Source organism: Manis javanica, chromosome 4 (assembly GCF_040802235.1).
Source record: "Manis javanica isolate MJ-LG chromosome 4, MJ_LKY, whole genome shotgun sequence".
Classification (NCBI taxonomy): domain Eukaryota; kingdom Metazoa; phylum Chordata; class Mammalia; order Pholidota; family Manidae; genus Manis; species Manis javanica.
Window position 1 is genome coordinate 171,248,650 of NC_133159.1, and position 24,679 is coordinate 171,273,328.

Genomic DNA, 24,679 nt, shown 5'->3' on the forward strand with positions numbered 1-24,679 from the left:
TCCTAGGAATTTACCCTACGAATGCAGCAGCCCAGTTCAAAAAAAGACACATGCACCCCTATGTTTATCACAGCACAATTTACAATAGCCAAGAAATGGAAGCAACCTAAGTGTCCATCAGTAGATGAATGGATAAAGATGTGGTATATATACACAACGGAATATTATTCAGCCATAAGAAGAAAACAAATCCTACCATTTGCAACAACATGGATGGAGCTAAAGGGTATTATGCTCAGTGAAATAAGCCAGGCAGAGAAAGACAAGTACCAGATGATTTCACTCATCTGTGGAGCATAAGAACAAAGCAAAAACTGAAGGAACAAAACAGCAGCAGAATCACAGAACCCAAGAATGAACTAACAGTTACCAAAGGGAAAGGGACTGGGGAGGGTGGGTGGGAAGGGAGGGAGAAGGGGAATAAGGGCATTATGAATAGTACACATAACATGGGGGAGAGAGGGCGGCAGGGGAAGGTAGTACAGCACAGAGAAGACAAGTAGTGACTATAGCATCTTACTATGCTGATGGACCAGTGGTGGGGACTTGATATTAGAGGGAATCTAGTAACCACAATGTTGCTCGTGTAATTGTATATTAATGGTACCAAAATTTGAAAAAAGTGCTTTAACAAGACAAATTATGTGTACTTTACATTGTCTTCAAGACAGTTCCCATTAAGGCCACACCAGTACATATACGGTCACATTCTAACAATACAGCTGTCAGAAATTTCCTTCACAGAAACCAGTAGAGATGTGGCAGAGACGAGAATACTCCCATTCTTCCCTGTATGATCCAGTCCTTCCCCACCACTGTGGAAAGTCATGTGGCTGACTCCAGCCACTGAGCGGTAAGCATGAGTCGTTTCTGGGCTGAAGCAGTGAAAACCGCTGTGTGTCTAGTCTCTCCTGGCTAGCTTCTAAAGAGGGCAGCCTCTGGTCCAGATGTCAAGAGCCTACAAAACTGTGTGGGGAGAAGTCCCCTCCTTGACTCATGGAGGATATGTAGAGCAAGGGAGAAGCAAACTTCTGTCATGCTAAGCCACGGAGATGTGGGGATTAATGTGTTGCTACGGCCTATAGCTTTGCCAATTCTAACACAATGAGAGTGTAAAGTTATTAAATATATAACATGGTATCGACTGCATCGGAGTCTTCCAAATTTAAAGAGGAGAGGTATGGGGTCCTGTTTATACTTAAGCTCAGATGAATCAAGGCCAACAAAAAGGCTGGAAGGACAGGAAGCACGGGACTCAGTGTTTCAACCCAAACTACCAAGTCTAGGTTGTCAGAACGCACAGCTAAGAAAGTCACATATCTGCTCCTTCCCTGATAGCTCCCTGCTTCTTAGACTCAAGGATCCCATTTCTATATATTACCCCAAAAGCACTCAATAAACCTTATCTTCAGGGCTCCTTATCAGCAGCATCTTAGACACGCCCCCTTGTTTATGGAATTGCTCTAGGGATTAAAGGTAAGGAACAGCTACTAACAGACAAACATTCTTAGGAAGAGAACAGAAACAGTCTAAGTAGAAAAAGAAAGCATGTCCCCCCTTCTTCATTCTACCAGGATCCCCACAGAATCAGAGCCCATTAATCCTGCCACTACTAGCTTCATCCACATGCACAGTTGAGTCCAAAAATCATTCATCCTGTTTTAAAGTCCATCTTATTTATAAAATCCTATAATCTAGGTAATGCCAGAGCACATGACCCTCCAAATACCTTTTTCTGCAATCATCCTGAGACCCTTTTAAAATACTTGAAAATGGAATTGAGTCTATAATATTTCAGCTTAATCAAATCTCTCTTGAACACTGACAAATGCTTGCTTGCCTACTGATCCGTTTTATCTTTCGATAGGATGAATAGATATTACAGTCATACAACTCTAGAAAAAAATAATTAAGCCCTTTTACTGATATATACAAATATTCTGAGTTAATAAAAGCAGAGGGACAATGGTTGGGGTTGGTACCTTCCTGAGTCACCCAGATTATCTGTGAACAGCTTATTCCGGCTGTTTCCTTCTGTATTAATACCCAGGAGAAGCAGAGGGAAGGGAGTCAAGTGAGACCAACTCTGTGAAGACTGGATATTGAATACATAAAAATTAACTTTAAAAAAAAAAGCTCAATTCTATCCCTTTATTTCCGTAGAAAGAGTAATACCATTTTCAACCAGGTTGACTGAGACGTTCCTAGGGAGACAACCTCAAAGAAAATGCATGAGAAGGCAGAACCACGCTGATGAATGGTGTGTGTAACCGGACAGTCCTCAGTAACTGTCCGGGGAATTGCTGCTCAGATGGTGGCCATTTCCATTTACTTTACTCGCTGTCCCATGACAACAAAGCTCCACCCCAACAACAGGGCTCCTGGCTGTGAACTCACCCCACACACAAGCAAGGAGTCCTCTTCCCTTGCCTTTCCCATACCACAGCCCCTGGTTTTACTCCTGCCTCGCTGCCCACCCCCTTCCCCTCTCCGGCAGGCTCATTCTCATCCACACAGCCAATGAATGTCAGCGCTATGCTGACTGCACGACCCTCATGTTTTCACTCCCTGCCCTCTCCCCAGACATACTAGTCCTTGCCATTCATTCAATTCAACCTGTAAGCAGGTAACTCTCACATTTCCTCACCAGCTCGGGCCACCCATCAGCTCCAGTGCTTGAATCCAGCTGCCTTCCTGACATTCCCTGACAAATGCTTGCCTGTAAATGCTCCCAGCTTTTGGAGACCTCTAAGGCATCTCTCAACAGGTTCAAAACCCTGTGCTCTCCCCTAAAACCATCTTCCAGCTTGCTACACAATAGAGAATAGCACCACTGCCCTTCTGATCTTTGACACCTGCCCCCACCATCCCACATCCAATTCATCACTATGTCCAGCTGATTTCACCTTCTTTAAAAGGGCAACCTTCTAGGCAGTCCCTGGATTTGTAAACATCTCTCCACACCCACCTCTCCAGTTTCAGGAATCAAATCTCTCACAAGAACTAGGGCTGGCCTCCCAATAGACTACCCTATCACTCCTGCCCCTTCTAATGAGTTCTCTGTATAATTGCAGGCATGACCCTTCCCAAGGAGTCTGATCAGGCTACCTCCTTCCTTCAAGCCCATTGTGATTCCAATGTCTCTTAAAGGACCAAAATCTTAAACCTGGTCTAAGACCTGCAAGGCAGCCCCTGCCTAGCTCTCCAGCCTTTTCTCTCCCTGCACTATTTCCCAAAACACTCCAGTAACTGAAGGCTGCTCTCGGTTCCTGCAATGCACAGTCCTCCCTCCCTTTAGGGCCTTTGTACGTGAGGGCTGCTTTGCCCAGAAGTTTTTCCTTTCTCTTCACCCAGACAACTCCTCATCCTTTAGTGCTCATTCAAATATTCCCTTGAGAATCTCTTGACCCACCCCCCAGACTAAGTTAGCCCCCATTCTTAACCACTACCAGAGTCCTTTGCCTTTCCTAATTCCATAAGCAGTCCACAGGTATTGGTCCACATGATTACTGGATTAGTGGCTGGGTTCATTACTAGAGGGATTGTAGCAGAGAGTCTCAGCTTGGCTTATATACAGCCCCAGCATTAGATACCATGCCTGGCAGACACAATAGTGAAATATTTTTAAAAAGATTACCAAAAGCAAAACAAAATATACCACCTGATGCCATTTTCGGAATGTCTCATTATCAAGCTTTAGAATATCAAGAATTTAGAAATACTGATAAATTAGAGACCTATCTAGTGAGAAACTCGAAATATGAATCTGGTGAATCTGTGAGATAGACACACTGCCAGTTCAGAGAGAAGCCTGGTTTGTGGCATCCAGACTACACCCAACTATGGGTAAGCTCAACATTAATAATTGATCTCAGCAGCTCAAAAGGATGGATAGAGCAGGCACACGGCAAACGTAACTACAAAGTTGTTTCCCAATCTTGAGTAACAACAGAAAAGACTCTCCTATAAAGTAAAATCATAGGATTAATCATGTATTAAATATAAACCCATTCCATGTACCTTTGAGACCTCAATTTAATGTTTGCTGGGCTTGACTGTACATGCTTTATAATGTCATATACCACCAGAATATAAGACAGAAATTAAAGAGCATGTTCTTAAGGATAGATTTTTCTTTATTATGAGTGATGGGGAAACAGCAGGGAGGGAAAACATCTAGATCCAAGCTGTAAAAAGGAGGAATTTGCTTTTAAAAATGTACATGAAGACTCTCCCTTTTAAACACTTTTGGATGAGATCACAAAAATCCACGTGTGATAAAAAAGAACAAAAAATCAATCAAGATCTGTGTATTCAAATACTAACCTAACCCATTTGCCCAGTTGTATGATTCAGGCAACTTCTGTACCTCATCCGTAAAACAGCCTGTCCTCATTTGGCTGTGAAGATGAAATAAGAAAAGATCTATGAAAGTGATTAACACTGGACCATACATAAAGGCCCACTCAATAAATGTTAGGTATTACTCCCAGCGACCAGCATAGTGCCTGGTAGATAATATGCATTGAGTATACATTAGATGAGTAGATAACTGGTAGCCAGCCAGGGATGAAGGTCTTAGGGCCTGAATATCAACCATAAAACAAACTTTACACAAAGAGCCAGTTTTTTTTCTTCTTTTCTTAAAGGGAAGAAAGAGAAGGATGGAAGACAGAAATTAAAGGTCAAATTTGCACAAATAGGACTTGTGCATGCAAAAGCATGCAGTCTTATAAACTCAAAGTAATCCTAGGGCTCTAGGAGCTCAAAGGATTGTAAGCAAGCTTTCAAAAAAAAATTTATCACAACTACCCACCATTTAGGGCCTTTTCTCTTGCTCCTTAACTCTGTTCCCAGTTTCAAGAACACTCCACCCCAACTTGCTGCTTCCAAGGTCTCCTCTCCTCTGCATTTCTGGACACAGCCATCTGTACCCCCACTATCACAGAGCATCGCTGGGGTTATGGTACCATTGTTTCAGCCTCCATTATAGCTCCTACAAGGTCAAACACAAGTCTATCAATTTTATTTCCTACCCAGAAGCAGGGGAAGGCAGAGTGATTTACTTGGGTCACAGAGCTCCAGAAGGGACCACAAAACCAAAAGGCAACTCAAATACCAGATCTCAACTAGGAGGTCACCTAAGTTGGGTAGAAGCATTCACTTGGATGCAACAGAAGTCAAAAAATGTTTTTAATGCTGCTAATAAAGAAAAACGAATGAACAGGACATTTTCCCTCATCCTTAAATCAACTCAATTCCTGGCTTAAGGCCAATTCCCAATAACCAATGGTTTGTTTTGCATGAAACTTTCAATATTTCAATAGTATTTTTAGAAAAAGCTTTCAGTATCACAATTATTTTTCCAAGATACTGTACTTCTATGGAAAAATTTTTAAAAAAGAGAAATATAAACACTGAGTAGCAAGGTGATTTACCAATTCCAACAATCTTCTCTATCCTCTGGAGGTCAATAGCTAGGAAGGGATTTGGAAAGCCTAGAAATGACAAGTAGATTTGGTCTTTCACATCCATTCCAATCAACTGATATGTAACGGCTACTTGGGTTACTAAGTTGAGAAGGATTCTGAAGTGGAAAGAGGACCGTGATTAGTGTTATCTGCCATTGCAGCTGGCACAAATGTCATGTATTTGCTACCCCCCAATAGAGTCCAACTCCCCCATTACAAAGAGCAGAGGCCTAAACCGTATTCAACCCATGACTGCTTAATTTCTAGACTGCTGTTCACTTGTCACATAAATATATTTTTAAAAAAAGACCTTAACTTATACATGTTGACATATTTGTAGAAGTACTCTTTAGTGCTCTGTGTATCTAAGTCATACTAAATCAGTTAAATATTAAACTCCCTGATGACAGTGAACAGGCCCTCTAATTCTTAAGAATGCCCTGCTCTATATCAATAGCTAGGGTATGGCCCTCTACACAGCAGATTCAAGGTTGCTGACCATCTGCTTCTTCAAATAGGAACACGCCTAATTCACTTCTCACATGCTTATTCTCTTTGCCCCTAGGTATTCCAGTGTATAAAAATAACTCCCAATTTTGATGTGCTGGAAATTCAAAGACCAAGACAGTATGTACAGTCATGTGGGTGAGGTTTAGATGAGTAAATGACTATCACAATTCAATTAGCAATTCTTTCCAACATCCCCACCAGATAGACCCACACATGAACACACACACCTCTTGCCCTCAGAAGTACTTGGTAAAAACTAAAATTTGCATCAAAGTATAATGAACACCACATTTAGAAAGACCTGACAGCCTCGTTTTCCACAAGCAACAAGTAGATGTTTCCGTGTCGCATACTATTTACTGCAAACTTTAACCAATTTAACTAGGTTAACTCTTCTCAATCCTGGACACTGGCAGAAAAAAATACCCCATTGGTATTAATGCACATTGTAATACATGTGTGAAGTTGTAAAGGCATCTTCAAATACCTTATGACCCAGACTGAGCTCAAGTCCAGTCAAACCTCTGGATCCAGGTACCAGTCTGAAGAATGCAATGTACTTACTGCACTATGAGCACGCAATCAGGAAAATTTGACCATGAAAACTACAGATCCAAATACTCAGGCACTTCTAAAATTATAAGGAAAAGGGGATGGAAAAGTAAGTTGTAGATTAAAAGACTTCAGGACATTTCCAGTTATTTTCAAATGTGCAAGATGAAGGTACTCTTGGGATAGCCAAGAAATGCACAGAAGTGATGGACCTAAAAGTCACAGTAGTGTTACAGTTGTGATTTGGAGGAAGAGCTGGGGCAAAGAGGACTGGCCAAGTTCGACTACATCTAGTGGAACTCTCACAGGAATGTTGACTTTAGAATTAGGCCATACATTTGTGTGTGTGTGGTTTTATACATCCATTTTATCCTATAGTGAAAAGTTTAAGAAGTATGATCCAATTTTACTCCCCAAAAGTGCTCTGAGGCTGAGCTCTCCAATATGGCAGCCACTCACATGTGGCCATTTAACTTAAAATTTCAAGAATAAAATACAGTTCTACATTTCAAGTGCTTAAGAGCCAGATGGTACTAGTGGCTACCACATGACACTGCAGACTATAAACACTCCCACTATCACAAAATCCTATTGGACAATGACAGTCAAGAATAATACGCTGGCTTTCAGATCTCGGAAGCTCTGAATTCCTAGCTCATCTCTGCAGGCAATGCATGAGATTCTTGATTTCCACTGGCTTCCATTCCTATTACCCTGCTTGTAAGACTCCTGACAATGAAAAGCAATTTAGATTCATAGTGAAAACCACCCAGCAAACACAGCGACCACAGGCTGACCCCACCCAGAGGCACTACTTCAGTGAAACAGTAATTTAGAAAAGTAAAAGGAGTCTGAATTGTAATAAAAAAGACATGACTGAAACAATGCATAATCAGATATGCCACACCCATACAACTTTGATAAACTATTACCACCAGACTAAGGAAAAACTACGTGCAAAGTGGGATCCTGGATAGGATCCTGCAACAGAAGGATATTAGTGGATAAACTGGTGAAGGTGCAGGTAAGATCTGAGGTTAATACTGTACCAAGTTAACTTCCTCTTCTTAATTATACTATGGTTACATAAGATGATAACCTTGAGAAAAGCTGAATGAGAGATATATGGAAATTCCTTGTGCTGTTTTTCAACTTTTCTATGTCTAAAATTAGTTCAAAATAAAAGTTTGAAGGAGAAAAAATCCTACTTCTTTCAAAGTTTAAAAGGCTTGATGAGAAAGATCTCCAGTTAAAGGCAAGGATGGTTTAATCTCTTGAGGATGAGATATGGTTGGCATAAGCCTCAGTTGACTGAACAAGACTGCTCATCACCCTACCCCAAAGATTTTCCCTGGAAAATGAGCTGAATTATTTGAAAAGGCCATTGTTCTAAGCAGAGGATAACTTCCAGATAGAGCAGGCACAAAGGAGCAATAAAGGTGGTATGGAAACATCCTACCTACCCTTGGCACTTAAGTTCCATCACAGTATTTCAAAATTATTCATGCACATCAAATAAGCCATGAATTTTTTAGTTAGAATTTCCTAATTTTGAACATGGTTCAAAGACTCTTGGAGCAACAGAGATGTAAGTGTATTGCAGGAAAATTCACCAATAAAAGGAATTATTCATTTGGGGCTCATTTTTAGAACTTAGAAGTCCAGGATGTAAATGGAAATTTTTCCAAGGAACTTCTATGAGACTTGTCTTTGTATTTAGAAAATGTTGAAAACAGTATGCATATGGTCCACATTTGTTATCATATCTGTTGTTTATGTTTTGCATATGTATTTACTGTGTCTATTTCTAAGATCAGAACCTCAAATCAACACAAACTATGGGAAATAAAGGTTTGACTTCTAATTTGGCTGTGCCACTACAGAAATAATTTCAATTTTTAGGGTGGGGTGACCTATATTACAGAAGGCAAAACCACCAAATAAACTAGGTGGCTATATTTTAATAACTCTTGAACTCTTTAGGGGACCTCTAAAAACATGTGCATTTGCAGACTGAATACTAATTGACTTGTAATACATAAAAGGCAAAAATAAGCTGTGGCATATCTCCAAAATTAATAGACTAAATCAAAGGGATGTAGCCTGTCCTCAAAGATTCATGGTAAAAAAGTTAAGGACAAAAGTAAAAAAAAAAAATTAAACATTATACATAAGTGTCTACATTTGTTATCAGGTCTGTTGTTCCATATATTTTGTATGGAAAACCCTATTTTCAAGAAAAAGTCATTTTCCTTGCCTGTGAATGCTCATTTAATACACGTTCAGACATAAACATTTAATAATTTAAACAAGGCCTTTATATTATCAGACTAGTAATCTAAATTATAAGATAGGCACACAGTCCTTACTTGCAAGACTCCTAGACTTTAAAGATGAATTTTTGTCTAACAGGCAATGCCATTTTTCCAAGAAAATAAATCTTGTACTTTTGTTTCCTTGTGTTATCTGTGTGTGTGTTTTTAAATAGAGAGACTACTAGGATGAGCAGCTATATTCACTGGCAGTAGCACTTAAGATTCAAGACCAGAGTACAAAGGTGTAGGAGCTACCAAGGAGGAGGGGGCTGGGACATTTAGGTGGTCACACTCTTACTGGGTTTATAGCAAGTCACTTAACTCAGGGCTGACTCCACAACTGAATTCAAGGACCTCAGTTACAGTCTCCACAATCCTTCCCTGCTATGAAGTTCTAAGAACACAGCTCCTTCTGATCCTGTGACTACAGAATTGACCGAGGTCGAGAAAGGTCAGCCCTTAAGTGTATATGAATTCAGGTTAACTACATGTAAACACAAGTATGTTTTTATCACCTACATACACTTTAAGCCTTACATCCAATGTGGTATACTTAAATCTTGCTTATCAACTATACTCCAATTAAAACAAAAAAATAAAATCCAATGTGTTATAAGCACTATCTTGCTTTGATCACAAAACTTAGTGACCAAAGTTTTGCCCATCTGACATGATTACATTCCACCACTTCATATAAATAACTTTTAATCCTAAGAAAAAAATCTTCATAGTTTCAGGCTGTTATGACAAAATATACAGAATACCAGCTATAACTCATCATAAAGGGACACATGGGAAATACAAGATTCAAAAGTTAATGCACTTGATTCTCCAACAGGAGAGTCAGCCAAAAGCAGCCCGTTCACAAATGAGCCCATCAATGTTAGTATCATGAATTTCTCCAGTTTCTGCTTTAAATGAGAAACAAAAAATGGAACGTGTTAGGATTACACCTCTCGGTATTATCGGAAGAAGTGAATAAGCTCAGACACTCATGCTATGAGTTATCCTGATGTCTAATGCCTTTACCTTTCATCTTCTTCTTCCACAGTATGTCATTTCATTTTAGATGCCATGGCAAATCTTAAGCACACCACTGTCACAGCTCCCACCCAATAGTTAATCTTCATAAAATCAATTCTGCAAGTGAATCAGCATCACACAAGCACACTCAGTGCAATACCAGCAGGCACTGTGGTGCAGTGAAGGGCTAAGAGATATTTTCTTTTTTGCTTATTTTTAAACTTTTATTTTATCAAATGTACATCACAGCAATTCAACAGTCCCCTCCCTCTCTGCACCCCGCTCCCCGCCCACTTCCCTCCCCCTTGGTAATGACTAGTCACTTCTCAGTGTCTATGAGTCTAACACTGTTTTGTCCTTTGTTTTGCTTTTATATCCCACAAATAAGTGAAATCATATGGCATTTGTCTTTTAAATGTGAATTTGAACCTAAAGAATAAAAAGATCAGCCCTAAATGCTTCTTGGACTGTTTAAAAATTATGTTCATTTTTAAAGGCACATATATATTAGAGATAAAATGAAATTAAAATGGAAGAATTACAGGTTTCCACATTGAGTCATTCTGATTAAAGAAACGAATGTGAAACAAAGTGACAAAAGTCACTTTAGTGATCAAATTTAGCATGTGAAAAAGTGAGATTTACTCACAAGGTTTCAAAATTCAGCAAATGACTCGACATGACCATTTTGCAATCCACCTATTAAATGTTAAACATCCATACACAACTGTTCATGACAATAGCTGCATTATATCAAGTGCCTTTTATTTAGAAGTATGACTATGCTCTACATTGCAAATACTTAAGAATCAAGTTGCAGTACCTAAAAGTTTTTAAAATGAGTAATCTATTTTCATGCTGTAAGTTATATATAGCTGCATGCATTAATTCAACAAAAGGAAAATGATTTAAGCTCAGTTACTGCCATTTATCTTCCAGTCAAGTTTGAGCAGAATCTAACAAAAGCATGAGCTTGGCTTTCTTGAATCAATGAGAGTTTTGTTCTAATTACAACAAACAGCATGACAAATCATACCTCATTAGAAAACCTGAAGCTAGGAAAAAAAAGATGAGTAGAAGGTATTGGCTACTTATCTTTATAGCTTCAGAAACTAATGATCAAACAGACATTTACTAGATCTGCCTGGCCTCAAAGCCACATATCAGGGGCAAGCTTCTCAACATCACTGCCCTGGTGCCCCCCTCGGCAGGGCTGAGACAGTAACGTCACCTCCCCATAGGGTGAGGTCATGGCCGAAGCACGTCTTTGTAGTGGTGGGACTGTGTGAGTCTTTATTTTGTGAACAGAAAATACAGATGAAAATCCATCTTACATGTTCCAACCTAAAGCATTCCATAGTCCCCCTGTACCTTCCTTTCTGAGGGTTTCTGATTAGGATTAAAACATTCTCCCGAGTTCAGCCCCACAGAGAAGGAATATCTACTTATGATGAGCCACAAATTTTAAATGAATAAATCAGCATGCAGCTTTTTAAGCAGTGCTGATCTTAAATGTTTTCTCATTTCCATTAACATGTGGGAGCATATGTAGTAAAACTTGTCTGGAGGTATCACCTCCAATCTCTATGCTCTTCCTGGCCTTCCCAACAAGCCTGGATCAATAGTAACCCATGACGTAATCGATTGCTGGAATAGTGTCAAAGCATTTTCTCAAACAGGATGTTTTCCAAACTTCAATACATCTTTCACATGGAAATACAATGCTTTAATCTCCTGTAATTGGAACATTTTTCTGAAAAATGGGCACAACAAAAATAGAGGAAACACCACATCAGTGTAGAACCACCAGTATGTGGGGACACTGTACAGATACAATAGAGGTCTGACACGATCCCCCACTACGGGTAGTAAGCGCATGTTACTGAGCTGACCAAAGTTCCTTCTTCCACCCCTCGACTCAGTGGCGTACCTGAAGTCCTGAAGTCTGACAAAACAAAAGCATGAGAGGCAGGAGAGCACCGGGTAGCAGCATGGAGTCTGTACCCGTACTGCCTGGGTTTGAATCCCAGCTCCACCATTTCCTTCGGTGTGACCTCAGGCTAAACTTCTGTGCCCTTGTTTCCTTTCGTGTGAAATGGGGAGAGCACTGCTTCTCTTCTCAGAATTTGTGACCAAAAGAGTTAATGAAAAGGGCTCAGAACAGTGTCTAAGCATTAGCATTACCCAGGTGACTGTTCTTGTTTCGAATACAGGAAAACCTCTACGTCAGACTTTGTGCACTATTGTACATGAGCTATTCCACATATCACTAGTTGTGGTTTCACCACAGAATGACTTCCAGGAGTTAACTTCTAAAATGGAATTTTGCTGGCAGAAGTCAGCTCTTAAGTGGACACCTCTTACTACACTTCTCAAACACATTTGTCCATGTGGGATCTATACCTGTAACACACCTTCATCCCCCTATTTCCACCCTCATTTATTCCTAACTATTGGAATCACCCCAGATTCTATAGGTGGATCTGTTTTCCAAAAGCCAAAATTAGAGATACACTGTGAAGGCATTAAAGACTGCCTGCCTTCATGCTAATTTTACTTCGAGAACTTGCTCTTAAATAATTCTCATCTTGGGCTGATAATTAAATCATTCCCCTCTGTCCCATTTTTGATAGAAACCTATTTCCAAAAGCCATTTTCCTCTTTGTATAATTTAATAGGTTTTATTTTTAATGTAACTAGTAATTACAATGAGATTTCACTGTTAATACTGTGCCAGTACTGAAAGGTTCATGTCTCAGGTTAAAAGTCTAACCTGAGGCTTCACGGTCTGGTAGAAAACACGACCTAAAATAAAGGGTTTGTCATGGAAATTGTGACAGACAGATGAGGACACTGAAGCCTTCATAATTCTCACACAGAGAAATGTTTCAGTGTTTCCTTTAACGGCATCATCCTTTCCAAAGATAAATCCAGGCTCTGTAAGTACCGAAAGTTCCCATTTGGCTCTGCAAATGTTTTCTGCAGAGCTGTTAGAATCAGAAACCATACTCCCCTCCCAGTGAGGTGTTCAGCGCTCCTCTCTGTTCCATCCCACGCTTCCCGCGGTGCTGTTGGAATGAAGGTATGTGAAATGTGAAAGCTCCAAGAGTCCCACATATTGCAGTCCTTAAACATTGGTTTGTCTTTCCTTTTGATTGAATAAAACCTTCAAAACAATTGCAACTCAGTTACAACCATTCTACTCCAGCACCTCTGCCATTCTCATCCATCCTTCTCACATCAAGGCCCAGAAACTGCCCAGGTACGAGAAGTTTAAAAATAACAGAATCAATGAAGTTGAGCTACTACTCCCCCCTTTGGAGCACAACAATCTGGGTTCAGCTATTAGCAAGCCCAAAATAAAACAGAACATTCAAATAACTGTACCAAACACATACATACAAGGGCTGGTTTTAATTTTTCACCCTGTACCCAAGACATTTCCCCCCTCCTGCTGTGACCCAGAACATGCTTGTTTTATTTGTGGGAGTAAGATTTCAGATGTCTAGTTTTCTAGAGATAAAAGGTACATTAAGTAGTTTATTCCTATTGGACTAGATTTAGCATTACATGAAACTCAGATTCAAATTCTCTGCTCTGTGTTTTGAATTAAGTACACGTAGTTACAGAAAGTATTTTTTTTTCTTTAAACCACCTAAAGATCTACCCTAGTTGACATAACTTTGAATTCAAAACTAGATTTTTTAAGAACAGTAGAAGCCAGAAGTCACTGATCCTCCTGGTTATGGACATTCATATCCTATCTCCCCTAATGTTTAAATAATCACACACCCAACAAATATTTACATAGTGCCTACCGAGCACCAGGCACTGCATTAAACACTGGAGACAAAGAAAAATAAGACTCAGTCCTCGCTCTCACGGATGGCTGAGGAGACGGTCAGGCAGAAATGATACCCAGTGAGAGTCCTATGATAGGGAGTAGAAAGAGGGAGAATGGGGAAGGTTTGAGCTGAACTTAAGGCTAAGACTCATGGGTGAAAAAGGTACCATCTGCGAAAAAAAGAGGCTGGGGCAAGAATTGAAAAATGACTTTTTGGGAAACTGCAACTTAGAATAACCAAAGAGGGGAAGGAAAGCATCCTTAGAGACAGACTGCCCTGCCAAGAAGCTAGATTTCATCTGGATAGGGAAGCTCTGTAATTAATGCTATTTGGAAAATATTCTGTGCAGGAAAACAAGTGAGCAAGCAAGGGGTTAATGTGCCTAAAAACTTAAATTTGAATGTCATTTAGAAGAGTGAAACACTCAGAAGTAGTGACTATCACAAAATTAAGGAAGAAACTCAAATGTCAGATTCATCTGCAAAGTATTAGGTTTCTACTGCTAGTAGGGTAAGCACTCTATACACTATAGAAAATGTCTTGGGTACAGGGTGTGTGAGACATCCCTTTCTGAAAAGCTGCCAACTCAATCCCCTTTCTGCTAGAGGTTACCCTCCTTTAAGTCATCAGCCTGGCTTTATGCAATTCCCAAATGTGTACAGTTGAGGGGGCCACATTCCTTCCCTCAAACATCAACTTTCATGCTCCTGGGAAGGAATATATAAAACATCATCCTGGCTCAGGTGAACTGATGGAAACATCCTACCCTTAAAAAGGCCAAAATAGAATGTCATCAGCAAAGGTGAAGGGAAGCCCATTTTTAACCATTAACTCCTGAAAAATAGAGAGCTTCAATTACAGAGTAAGGTTAAGTACAGTATTTGGTGTGTTCATAGAGAACTATCTCAAGATTCAAAATTGATTCATAGTGGAACATTGAAAGCACATGATTCCCTGCAGACCCTCCAAACATCCAGCGTTTATCATTCAGAGCCAACAGTCTGTCCATCACAGTCACTGGCATGGATTTTGATGCTGTCTCTTTAGGGTATTTTAAAGAGCCTGGGTTAGCAGTACATTTTAATTGTGACATTAAACCAAAGGGACAGAATAGAAGGGCAGGAAAAACACGCCAATGTTAACCAGATGTAACAGACTAAGTAACTGTTTGGCATGTCAAATAAGCAGGTCACGTTTTGAGAGGCTGTTTCTGTCACTGTAATTAGAGAAGTGCATGGATCTTACTGAGGACGGGGGCATAAAATGAGTTGGCTCATCTTTTCCAGTAGTGAAAGTAGTAGGTATGACTTTCAGCTCCACTGGCCCACAGGAAGAGAACATTTGAGCAGCCTGATTGCTCTGCTCTGACAACTGCTTTTGGAAGCAGCTAGTACAGAACAAACTACTGGCTGGACACAGACCTTCCAGGCTTGCATCTCAACTTCAATGACCAGCCAGACAAGCCAACTTCTCCAAAAATGTGGGCAAGGACTAGCTCTCACCTGGCCTCAGACGAAATAAGCACTGAGGAAATCAAGCAGAACATAGAATGTTAAGCCACACAAAAAATCAAAAGGCAAAGACATGTTGGTTCCAGATTCACTTCAGATCTATAAAGGGACAAGCTTGTCTTCATCTGTAAGAACCTTAAAAATGTTTCACGGCTCCTAGATGGACCCTGCTCTCTTGGCTCAGTCTTCTCCCCAGTGTTTAGGGCCTTGGCTTCATTATTTCAGGCAACACATTCTAACAGGATCCTCCTGGGTACTTGCCCTGGTAATATCAGTTTTCAGGGTTGTAAACCTGTACTGCAATCTAAAGTGAGCAGTGGAGTCCATTAAGGAAATGGGAATAGCCCAATAAATCTCCCTTCAGAAAGCTTTCCTCTTCCATTTGTTGTATCTTGGGGAAAGGAAGAAGTGGGAAATAATTTTAACATCCTTGTATAATATGCTTTTTAAATCATACGGACCACACAAACTTAGTTTTAAGGACTAACACTCACTTGTTTCCAAATCTTCCAATTCTTTAACATTTACTAAAATGACAAATATTTTAGATTTAAAATTGCATGAATACGTGACTCATTTGGAGCATATGTACCTCTCCAGTTAAAAAAGTATACTGAGCTACAGATATTTTATCTACTAACCAAAACAACATACGACTAGCTCGAAGACACTGCCTGCCTCCATCAGGTGAGAAAACATATCTAACAGCAGTGTCACCTCCTGCTGCCATCTCCAGGTGCTCTGTCAAAGGCATGGTTAACAATGAGGTTTTCTCCTCAATAAGAATGAGACTATCAAACGGAGCAGGAAAACTCTTAAGGTAGATGCCATTTAGAGAGAACTTATATTCTAAAATGGTCAGATGTTAAATTTCAAGAAGTGCCAGAATTGGCAACATTGGGTCACCACATTTGTACAATTAAAAAGCATTGCCCTGCACTAACACAGGCTTAAGTAAATTGAGATAACAGATTAGCATACGCCGACTTAAATACAGATGACACATACTAAGTAAAACGTAACAAGCAGATAGCATATTACAAATAAATGTATACTTGAAATGATATTGAAGTTTATAATGCAGTAGGGGAACTCAGATCTGAGATTTAACTCTTCACCAAAGCAAAGAATAGATGTTTGGTTTGTAAATCTTAGACTTCAAATATTAGGTAAAACAAAGCAATTCACAGAATATAAATGGCTAAGACATGTTTGAAAAAGTGCTCAACTTTATTCAGGAGATGGAAATCAGAACAAGGTCCTTTTCACATACCAGAAAATGTATTACCCAAAAATTGGTAGGAGTGAAGGAAAGAGCTATGCTCATAATACTGAGAATGTAAATTGGAACCTTTTTTGAAGAGTAATTTAGCTGTACTCATTAAAATTTAAGATGTACACACTCTTCTAGGTATCTACAGAATACCTAGTGTCCAAGGATATTATGGACAGTTCTTGTGCTAAGAACTTAGAAACAATGTCAATAGGGAAATGGATGAATAAATTTGATACATCCATTCCTGGAACCACTAAGTAGAATCGGATGGCTGGTATTTTGCAATGGAAGAATACCTACCCCACACTGTTGACTGAAAAAAGCTGCAGAATGACTTAAAAATTTGATCTCCTTTAAAAAAACTAAGTATGTGTGAATGAATGGAGGTCTTAAGTTATCCCTGAGGGAGAGAAGAGGATATACAATTTCACTTTTTTTTAATGGGAGTTATGCTGACATGAGACTCTTTCCGCTAATCTACTAAAAGTTCAGTAGATGCTCCCTGGGGGAAACTATGCAGGACCCCCTTGTAGCCTAATAAAGCAGCCACTCATTTCACCAAAATCTGCTCAGGTCTAGAAGGACCAGTTTTATCTTAAATTCTTTGTATACAGAACATGACAATTTTTAACATATCTACATCCTCTGGAACAAGTATTTAGAGAATATTTTTCTTATAGTTTTAAAATAACTTTCTCCTGGTCAGATGCTCAGATTTAGTAAATAGTTTTCTTAAAAGTCTCTATAGGTCCCCACCCAAACACATTACCAAAAATAACAGATATGATTCACACTAGCCCAGAATCTTGACTTACATATGTAAACTTCCTGAAGTCACATTCAAATCTAGGCCCAAACATTGCCTATGAAGTTCATGTCCACAACTTTGGAATGGAAATAACTACATTCTTTCAACTTTTATCAAAGGACTGGTACAACTTTCTCTTTTTTAAAAGGGATATTCTTTGATTTCCCAATGTAACTCTCAATGATTTATTCAAGGTTTAAAGCACACTGTAAAGGTAGAGAATTATACCATAAAATACCTGCATCTAACATATGCTTAGAAAATATAAAACAAGTTCACATACTTGGTTACCTTTTCAAAAGTTCTACAACTTACTAGCACAATTTTGAAGTTATAAAAAGTACAGTGTCTAATGCACTTAATATTAACCAGTGTTCGGATATTTTCCAGGCTAGAGTGTACTTTCCACTTGCCCTAATAATAAACTTGTGCCCAGATGGGAAATGTAACCAGGACTAAGCAAATGTAACATAGATGGTGAGGAGAGCCAGAAGATAGGCTAACAAACCTGGGATGCCTTCGCAGGCTATGAAGTCTTTAAATTTAAACACAGAACAGAGTATGAAAAGTTAGCAATTTAATGTGTGTGAAATGTAACTACAGAGGAGGAAACTAATGGGTTTCTTTCTGGATGCAACTGATAGTATGTTGTCACATTTAAGCTGAAGGAAAAAAATGTGCCTCATGCTACTGCAGCCACTCATCAAATCAGCTATACAACTTTAAGATGTATAAACTTTGTTCTGGATGATAAATGGTAATCAAAAACAAAAATTACTATAAGGATGCATGGCCTAAAGTAAGTTAGTGACTCCAGCCCAACACACAGTAAAAGATGAACCAAAAAAGAAAAGCCACATGAATACAAAGGGATTCCATTTTTTCCTGAACACCCAAAGACAGCAGTTTCTGGCAATGTTCTTGGCAAAAAAATTAAGTTACAGGAAGACTTTCAATGAGAAAAAGGTAGCAATATGTGCAGATTAGTAGGCAATACTGTAAGATTTTTTTAAGGCCCAAGTTTACAGCCCTCATATCTAAATAACTATAATATCTAAAATTTCTAAACATTTTGAGTCACAAAGAAACCTGGATACACTGTTCCTGTTCAGAATACTTACTTCATGTTGTACTTGAGAATAAAATTCCATGTGGCACTTACCTTGGCACTGGAAGCCTTGTTTCCCAAACCCCCTGAAAGACAGAAATAAGAACAAAGTATCTTAACATTTTGTTTCAACCATATTTTAACTCAGTTAGGTGCAAATATTCTACATGTAAGGCTTGTACATGAAACCCAACAATTTAATAGGAAAAACATGTCTAAACAGTCAGAATATCGTGGGTTTCACTTTAAATAAACGTATCTGGCCTCCACAGGCTCACTGAACGATTTCACTGTTTCAAGACTTTATCCAATTTTTTATACTATCAATACTTAAATTTCAAAACAAGAGCAAGACTATGTATTCAAAGTTGTTGGCTGCAATATTCCAGTAACTAAAAGGATTTTATGGTTTTAAAAAGAAGTGGCCTAACCTGGTCCCCAAAGACCAACTGAATATCATTTTTTTCTCAGACAACGAAGTGGTTTCATTCGTCAGTTCAGCCATTTGTAAATATAAACAGAACACTTTGAATATTAAACTTTGGCCTAAATTAGCAGCCAGATTTTACAAGTTATTCTTATTGTTCACATTTGAGACCATCAATTTTTACTGAGAACCAATAGCATTCAAAGCAAACAGAGGCTATTTTGTTCTTGTAAGTTAGTTACATTACTCTAAGCAGAGAAACCTGACATGGACATGAAATTGCAAATACTGCCTCAACCAGGATGAACTGCCTCAGGACTTTTTAAGGTTATCAATCCCTCGCTTCACATAGCATTTCGAGTTTACAAAGCACCTGACATACCTCTGTAATTTAGTCATACCCTCCCCCATACTTAAACCCTGAAGTTTAAAATATTAGTGCTTTAATATTTCAATAAAACTTGTAAAGTATGGAATGTTGCAAGAACCCATAGAAATGAAACAAGCAAGTGGAAAAGTTAAACCACTCCTAGACAATCCTGGTGAATGTCTTCTGGAACACCCAAGTGGTTGTTTTACAGTTAGGTGGACAGGTGGTGCAGGGATTCCTCAGGGAGGAGGATGACAAGAACTTCATTTTCCACTTCACATTACACCTGGTGGCCTGACAGTGCCACATCAGTTCACCGGGGACTAAACCTTCAAGGTAACTAACAGTGGAAAGACAGTAGCAAGCCTGAGGTATGTTAAGTCCCTTTTCTAGCTTACCTAACTTCCTGCAAGTCAGCAGTCTGGTCTTCTAATGTAATCAGTTGACACGGGAGGCTGAAGAATTCCCCTTAAATACAATATCCTCTCTTTGCCTTGATACTCCGAGAATTTTAATAACCTTATCTGCAGTTACTTACTCCTCTGAGCACCATTGTTTTATATGCTGACGACACAGAGGAACTCCTAGAGGTAGCTGGGGTTTTCCCTAAGTGTACTTGTGAGATTTCTAAAGGAAAAATTAGGCACCTTATTGGCAACATGCTTGGGACTCACCCTTTGAGATGTTTTCCCCAGGTGTGATGCATTCGGATAAAGCCACCCAGAGGAAAAATTAAGCACTTTTATTAGCACCACATTTGTGGGACTAGCTCTTTGGGAGGTTTTTCTGCAGGTGTGATGGATTCAGATATCCACACATTCTCCCGAGGGCCCCAACGAGCTACACATGCCACGCAGCAACCAGCTAGTGGCAGGGTGCCTTCTGAGGCAGCTCCCCACACAGCAGCGGCGGGAGTTAAGGAATCCCGGCCACACCTCTGACTTGGGGAGCTTCCTACCTACCCCCTGAACAAGAGGTAAAAGAGGCCAGGTGTCTAGCCAACTCAGAAAAGCGAAACTGTTCAAACTAGAGCCTACGCAGTTCCCTTAATCCCAGCTTTCTTGCCTTTCGGGGGAGGGAATGAAAATCATATGCGTTTTGAGAATCAGTGAAGGCTAGAATTCCTTTACCAGGATTAAAAAAAGCCCATACGGTTTCACTTAGTTTTACAGGGACCAGAGACCCCTGAAGCCCATCGTTTACCAATTCCTCCCAATCCCCGCACTCAAGAATACTGGAGTTCACTGGAAAGTACCTGAACTCTAACACGTCTATCCTTTACAGTATTTTTATATAAAGCCTCTGTCCTCAGGGTTACAGATCTAAGCTCGTGTTGACAGGGTCTATTTTAAATGACTCTCTGCCCTTCTGCCATTTGCCTGCTTTAATCCCTCCCTCCCCCACTCAAGCTTTCAACAGTTTGTTGCGTCTCCACTCCGAGGTCACCCAGAAAACTCAGTCTCTCCGTGCCCAGGAGATAGAACCTACAGTAGGCAAGGACCAAGGTTGCAGCGGAGTACAAGCTGGCTGGGAAACCCAAAATACACGCCCCCCCCGAACGCGCCCAGCCGGGTTCGCCAGCAACTTGGGCTGCGCCGCGCGGTCTCCGCCGCTGCCCCGGCTACTCCCCAGCGTTCCTCCGGGAAACTCTGCTTCCCTCTCGCCGCTTTGCTCACACCCGGGCAATCCGCCCTTCTGCGGTCTGTACAAGAGGGCCGGAGTGCCTGGAGAAGCAGGGGCACTAGACCCGCGGAAGGGATCAATGTCACTGCCGCCAGCCTCCCTCCTGCGGCAGGGGGTGTGCGACCCGGCGGCGACTTCCCGGGGAGTCCTGCCCGCGCGAGTGTCAGTGGCCGGGCGGGCCGGGCGCGCGCGTCACCCCGGGAGAGTTCGGACTCACGCCGGCTCTTCAAGTGCCCCAAGCCAGCCCCGGAGGGAACGCGCCTAGACTGGAGGCGCCCGCGCGAGGGTCCTCCGGCCAGGGAGGGTCTGATCCCCATACCCGGCGCCGCGAGACGTCTGCGCTGCCCGCCCGTGCGCCCCGAGCGCACCTACCAGATGAAGTCGGTGCAGTGGCTGCAGAAGGTGGGCTGCTTGAAGAAGCGGGCGATGAATTTGTGGTCCTTTACCTCGTGCACGTTCTTCTGTCTCAGAGCCCCTTTGCGGGCGAAGCGGTTGGCCACGTCCTGAGACGCCGTGGAGTCGTTGGCCGGGAAAACGTCAGCCATGGTCCCCCCCAACCACCTCTTGCCTCCGCCGGGGAGCAGCAGCCGGGGAGGGCCGGGGGGCGGGGGCGGGCGGAGGAGGGGAGCGGGGCCGCGGGCGACCCCGGCGCGGGGCGCGGGCCGGCGGCGAGGTCGGGGCGAGGAGGCGCGGCGGCCGGCGGAGTCGGGCCGTGGCGGCGCGGAGCGGCAGCGGGAGCCGCTCGCTCGCTGGCCCCAGGCTCACTGACAGCCCCGCGCCCGGCGCTCGCGCTTCCTACTCTCGGCGGCAGAGGCGGCCCAGAGCGGCACCGCCCACCGCGCATGCCCCGAGCGCGCGAGCCGCGGGGGCGCGCGGGCGCCCGGGGAGTCGGCGCCTCCGCGTTTTCCGAGCAGCCCCGAGAGGTGCGGCGCGGCGGCGGGCGGGGGGCCGTCCGAATGTGGGAGCGGGGGAGGGCGCCGGGAGGGGCGGGCCGCCCTCCTCCGCCGGCTCCCCCCCCCCGCGCCCTCCTCTCGTCCTTTCCTTCCGCTCCTGTCCCGCCTTCCTCCTCCCACGCCCGGGCGCCCGCGGCGCCCACCCTTCTCGCTCCGCTCCCCTCCCCTCTACGCGGCCGGAGGGCTGAGCGCCCGCCCGCGCGTGACCGGCAGGAGCCCCGGGTCCCAGCGGCGGGCTCCGCGCAGCTCGCCGCCCGCTTCTCCGTCCGACCTGCTCGGGCGCTCGCTCTTCTCCCCTTTGCGCACAGAGCCTTTCCTTTCTCCATCTTCCCCGACCCATCGGTGTTCGGAGCCCACCATGCCCGAGTTTTATCAGCCCCTGTCAATTAGAGGTTTCATCTGGCTAAATGTCACTCCAATTGCGTGTGTGTGTGCCCGAGAACGCCCAACCTCTCGACCTCCACGCTGTTTCTAAATTGGCAGGAGAAAGGGAGCGATTTTAAAGCCCTTAACACGGACCCTTTCACCTGCTTCCTTTGTGGACCCATACTTCACCTGCGTCTTGTATATCCAACTTGTCCTAGGACGGTATGAGGACTTGTGTTAGTTATTTCTCCTGTAACTCATTGGCTACCACAGCTACCACTTTATCAGGCTTTCTTGATGTTACAAGTCCAGAACCTTAATTTAGAAATCATGTCGCATCCTAAGCTCATTACTGAAACACAGGCAGGTGCAGCGCGCCGCCTGTGCATCTGTAAATGACCAAGAAAGCTGCTTGCGAAAGGGTAGCTGGCATGGATATGCGAAGAATGCACGTGGGGATGGACCAACTGATCACTTGCTGAATATTTATTGGTTCTGCTTCGAGGATGCTAAGATACACAAGGGAAACAGCCATCTCCCATCATTTCATTATTGTTTTATTTCACTGTCAGATTCATTGACAGAACAACTTCATGAGCTGAAGATTTCAAGAAAGAGAACACGTTGTTTAATCCTTCCAGAAGTTAAAAAAAAAAACTTGTAAGATACATACTATTTTAGAGCATATCACATAGACCAAGTACGGCTCCCTTTTTTTAAGATTGCCTAATTGAATGCTTGATAATAGAAACGTCTTTTATATTTTAGCAGGTTTAAGCTATTGATTGGCCATTAGTGGAGTTTGCAGTTGGCTGAACTGTTTACAATCTCTTGAGCCAGTGTTGTTAGTGTTTAAAGAGACTGAAGCTGCTTAAAGTTCTATCTGGTCAGAAATTTCACCAGTCATGGAGGCCTCTCCAGTCCAAGGCAGAAAAGAAGAGGCAAGGGAAGAAATGAAAAACAGGGCATGTCAGGAAAATAGATCAAATTCTCCACAAAGCACTATAAATGTCTCAAGACATGGTTGTTTATTGCTGAATAATCGTAAATCAAATGGAGCACAATAGAACAAAACACAATTTTTTCATCATAGCCTTCTTAATCTAAGAGGTCCTCACACATTTTATGAAGACAAGTTCCTTTCTATCTCCCAGAAGCTTTCATGTCACAATAGATGAAACATAGGGGAGAGTTAGGGGGTGCGGTTGCTTATAGTGGAATCCCTGAGCAGAGTAACAGGGAAGATGAGTTAAGAACCAAATGGGTCTTGGCAGCAGCCTGGCTGTCTTCTAGGTACAGAGTGGAGTGACTAATCTCAGCAGGGCATAGACCAGATAGGGACAATACAGCTCTTTTCTTTCAGGTTCTGTTTTCTTGCCTCAGTTATTACTTTTATGCCCTTTTATGCCCCTTTGATTTTTTTACTTTTTAGTACCACTTTCATGAAAACTTCCTACCTTTCCCTTCAGGGTAAGGCCTTCTGTACCCTTTCAATCATTCAGCATTGCAAAAAGCCTGGAAACTGGTTTTAAACAGGGTAGGTTAACAGGGTAGTTTGGGGCAGGAGTGAGCATCAGGTTATCAGCAGAGGAGGATTGCTGGCAATTACCAGATTCTTGTTCATTTTCAACAATGAATGCTGGTCCTACAATGTAAATATGTTGTGTGTTTACTATATATTGATACAGTGGTGAGCAAAACAGACATAATCTCTGTCTTTTTGTGATGTACATTCTCTTTAGTGATTTGAGTGGGAGAGGGAAGTTTGTGGGCCCTTCCACCAAGCAAAATTTAACTCATCACATATGCTCACTTCTATTTTTATGGTAGCCATTGTTTAATGCACAGGCACAACTACCTTCAAAACATTGATCTTGTTTTAGTTGGGATGCTTTATGCTGTATACACAGTAATGGAGTGAGAAAAATATCATGACTCCCACCCATTGGCATAGGGCATACTTTCAAGCAAAACTTGGAGAAATAATTCAGAAGGTTATGTCCAACAAGACATATATAGTTAAATCAGAAAGTGGTGTAGAATGCTCACCTCCCCTCTGGTGGAGCTGCTTCACTAGGATCAACACATTTATGATGGCATGGTTCTTCTGAATTCACTCTTAATAATTTTTCTGGCAAACTGTACAATCTGCAGTTGTATCTGTGTTTGGCATAGTCTTAAAATGAGAATGGTGACACCTCCCAAAGCCTTGGAATTCATTCAAATGACATTCAAATTTGCCTATGAGGTGTAGCTCTAACAAACAGGGAAAATAAAAGAAGTATTCAGAAACACAACTTATTTCATAAATACTAGTTGATCACTTGTTACATGCTCAGGCATTCTCATAGATATTGGAGGTAAACAGTGAACAGCACAGATAGTTTCAATGAAGAAGAAGGGGTGGGTGTCAAAGCTCCTTTGCAAGGGGTTTAAGAGAGAAGGGAAGATGAGAAAATGA

General features: G+C 41.8%; 1 protein-coding gene across 3 annotated transcripts in view; it reads right to left on the reverse strand.

The window, feature by feature from the left end:
* The window catches only part of PRKCA (protein kinase C alpha), a 402,290-nt gene that overhangs the window by 351,256 nt on the left and 26,355 nt on the right, over positions 1-24,679 (reverse strand). For 2 of the 3 annotated variants that reach the window (XM_036997046.2, XM_036997045.2), the window contains exons 1-2: positions 21,272-21,649; positions 18,474-18,505 (exon numbers count right to left, since the gene is read on the reverse strand). In XM_036997046.2, coding sequence (XP_036852941.1) covers positions 18,474-18,505; positions 21,272-21,444 — 205 coding nt within the window. In that variant the 5' untranslated portion in view covers positions 21,445-21,649. Of the gene's footprint in view, positions 1-18,473; positions 18,506-21,271; positions 21,650-24,679 lie in introns of those variants that run through there. The other variant, XM_073235816.1, reaches the window with a different exon arrangement.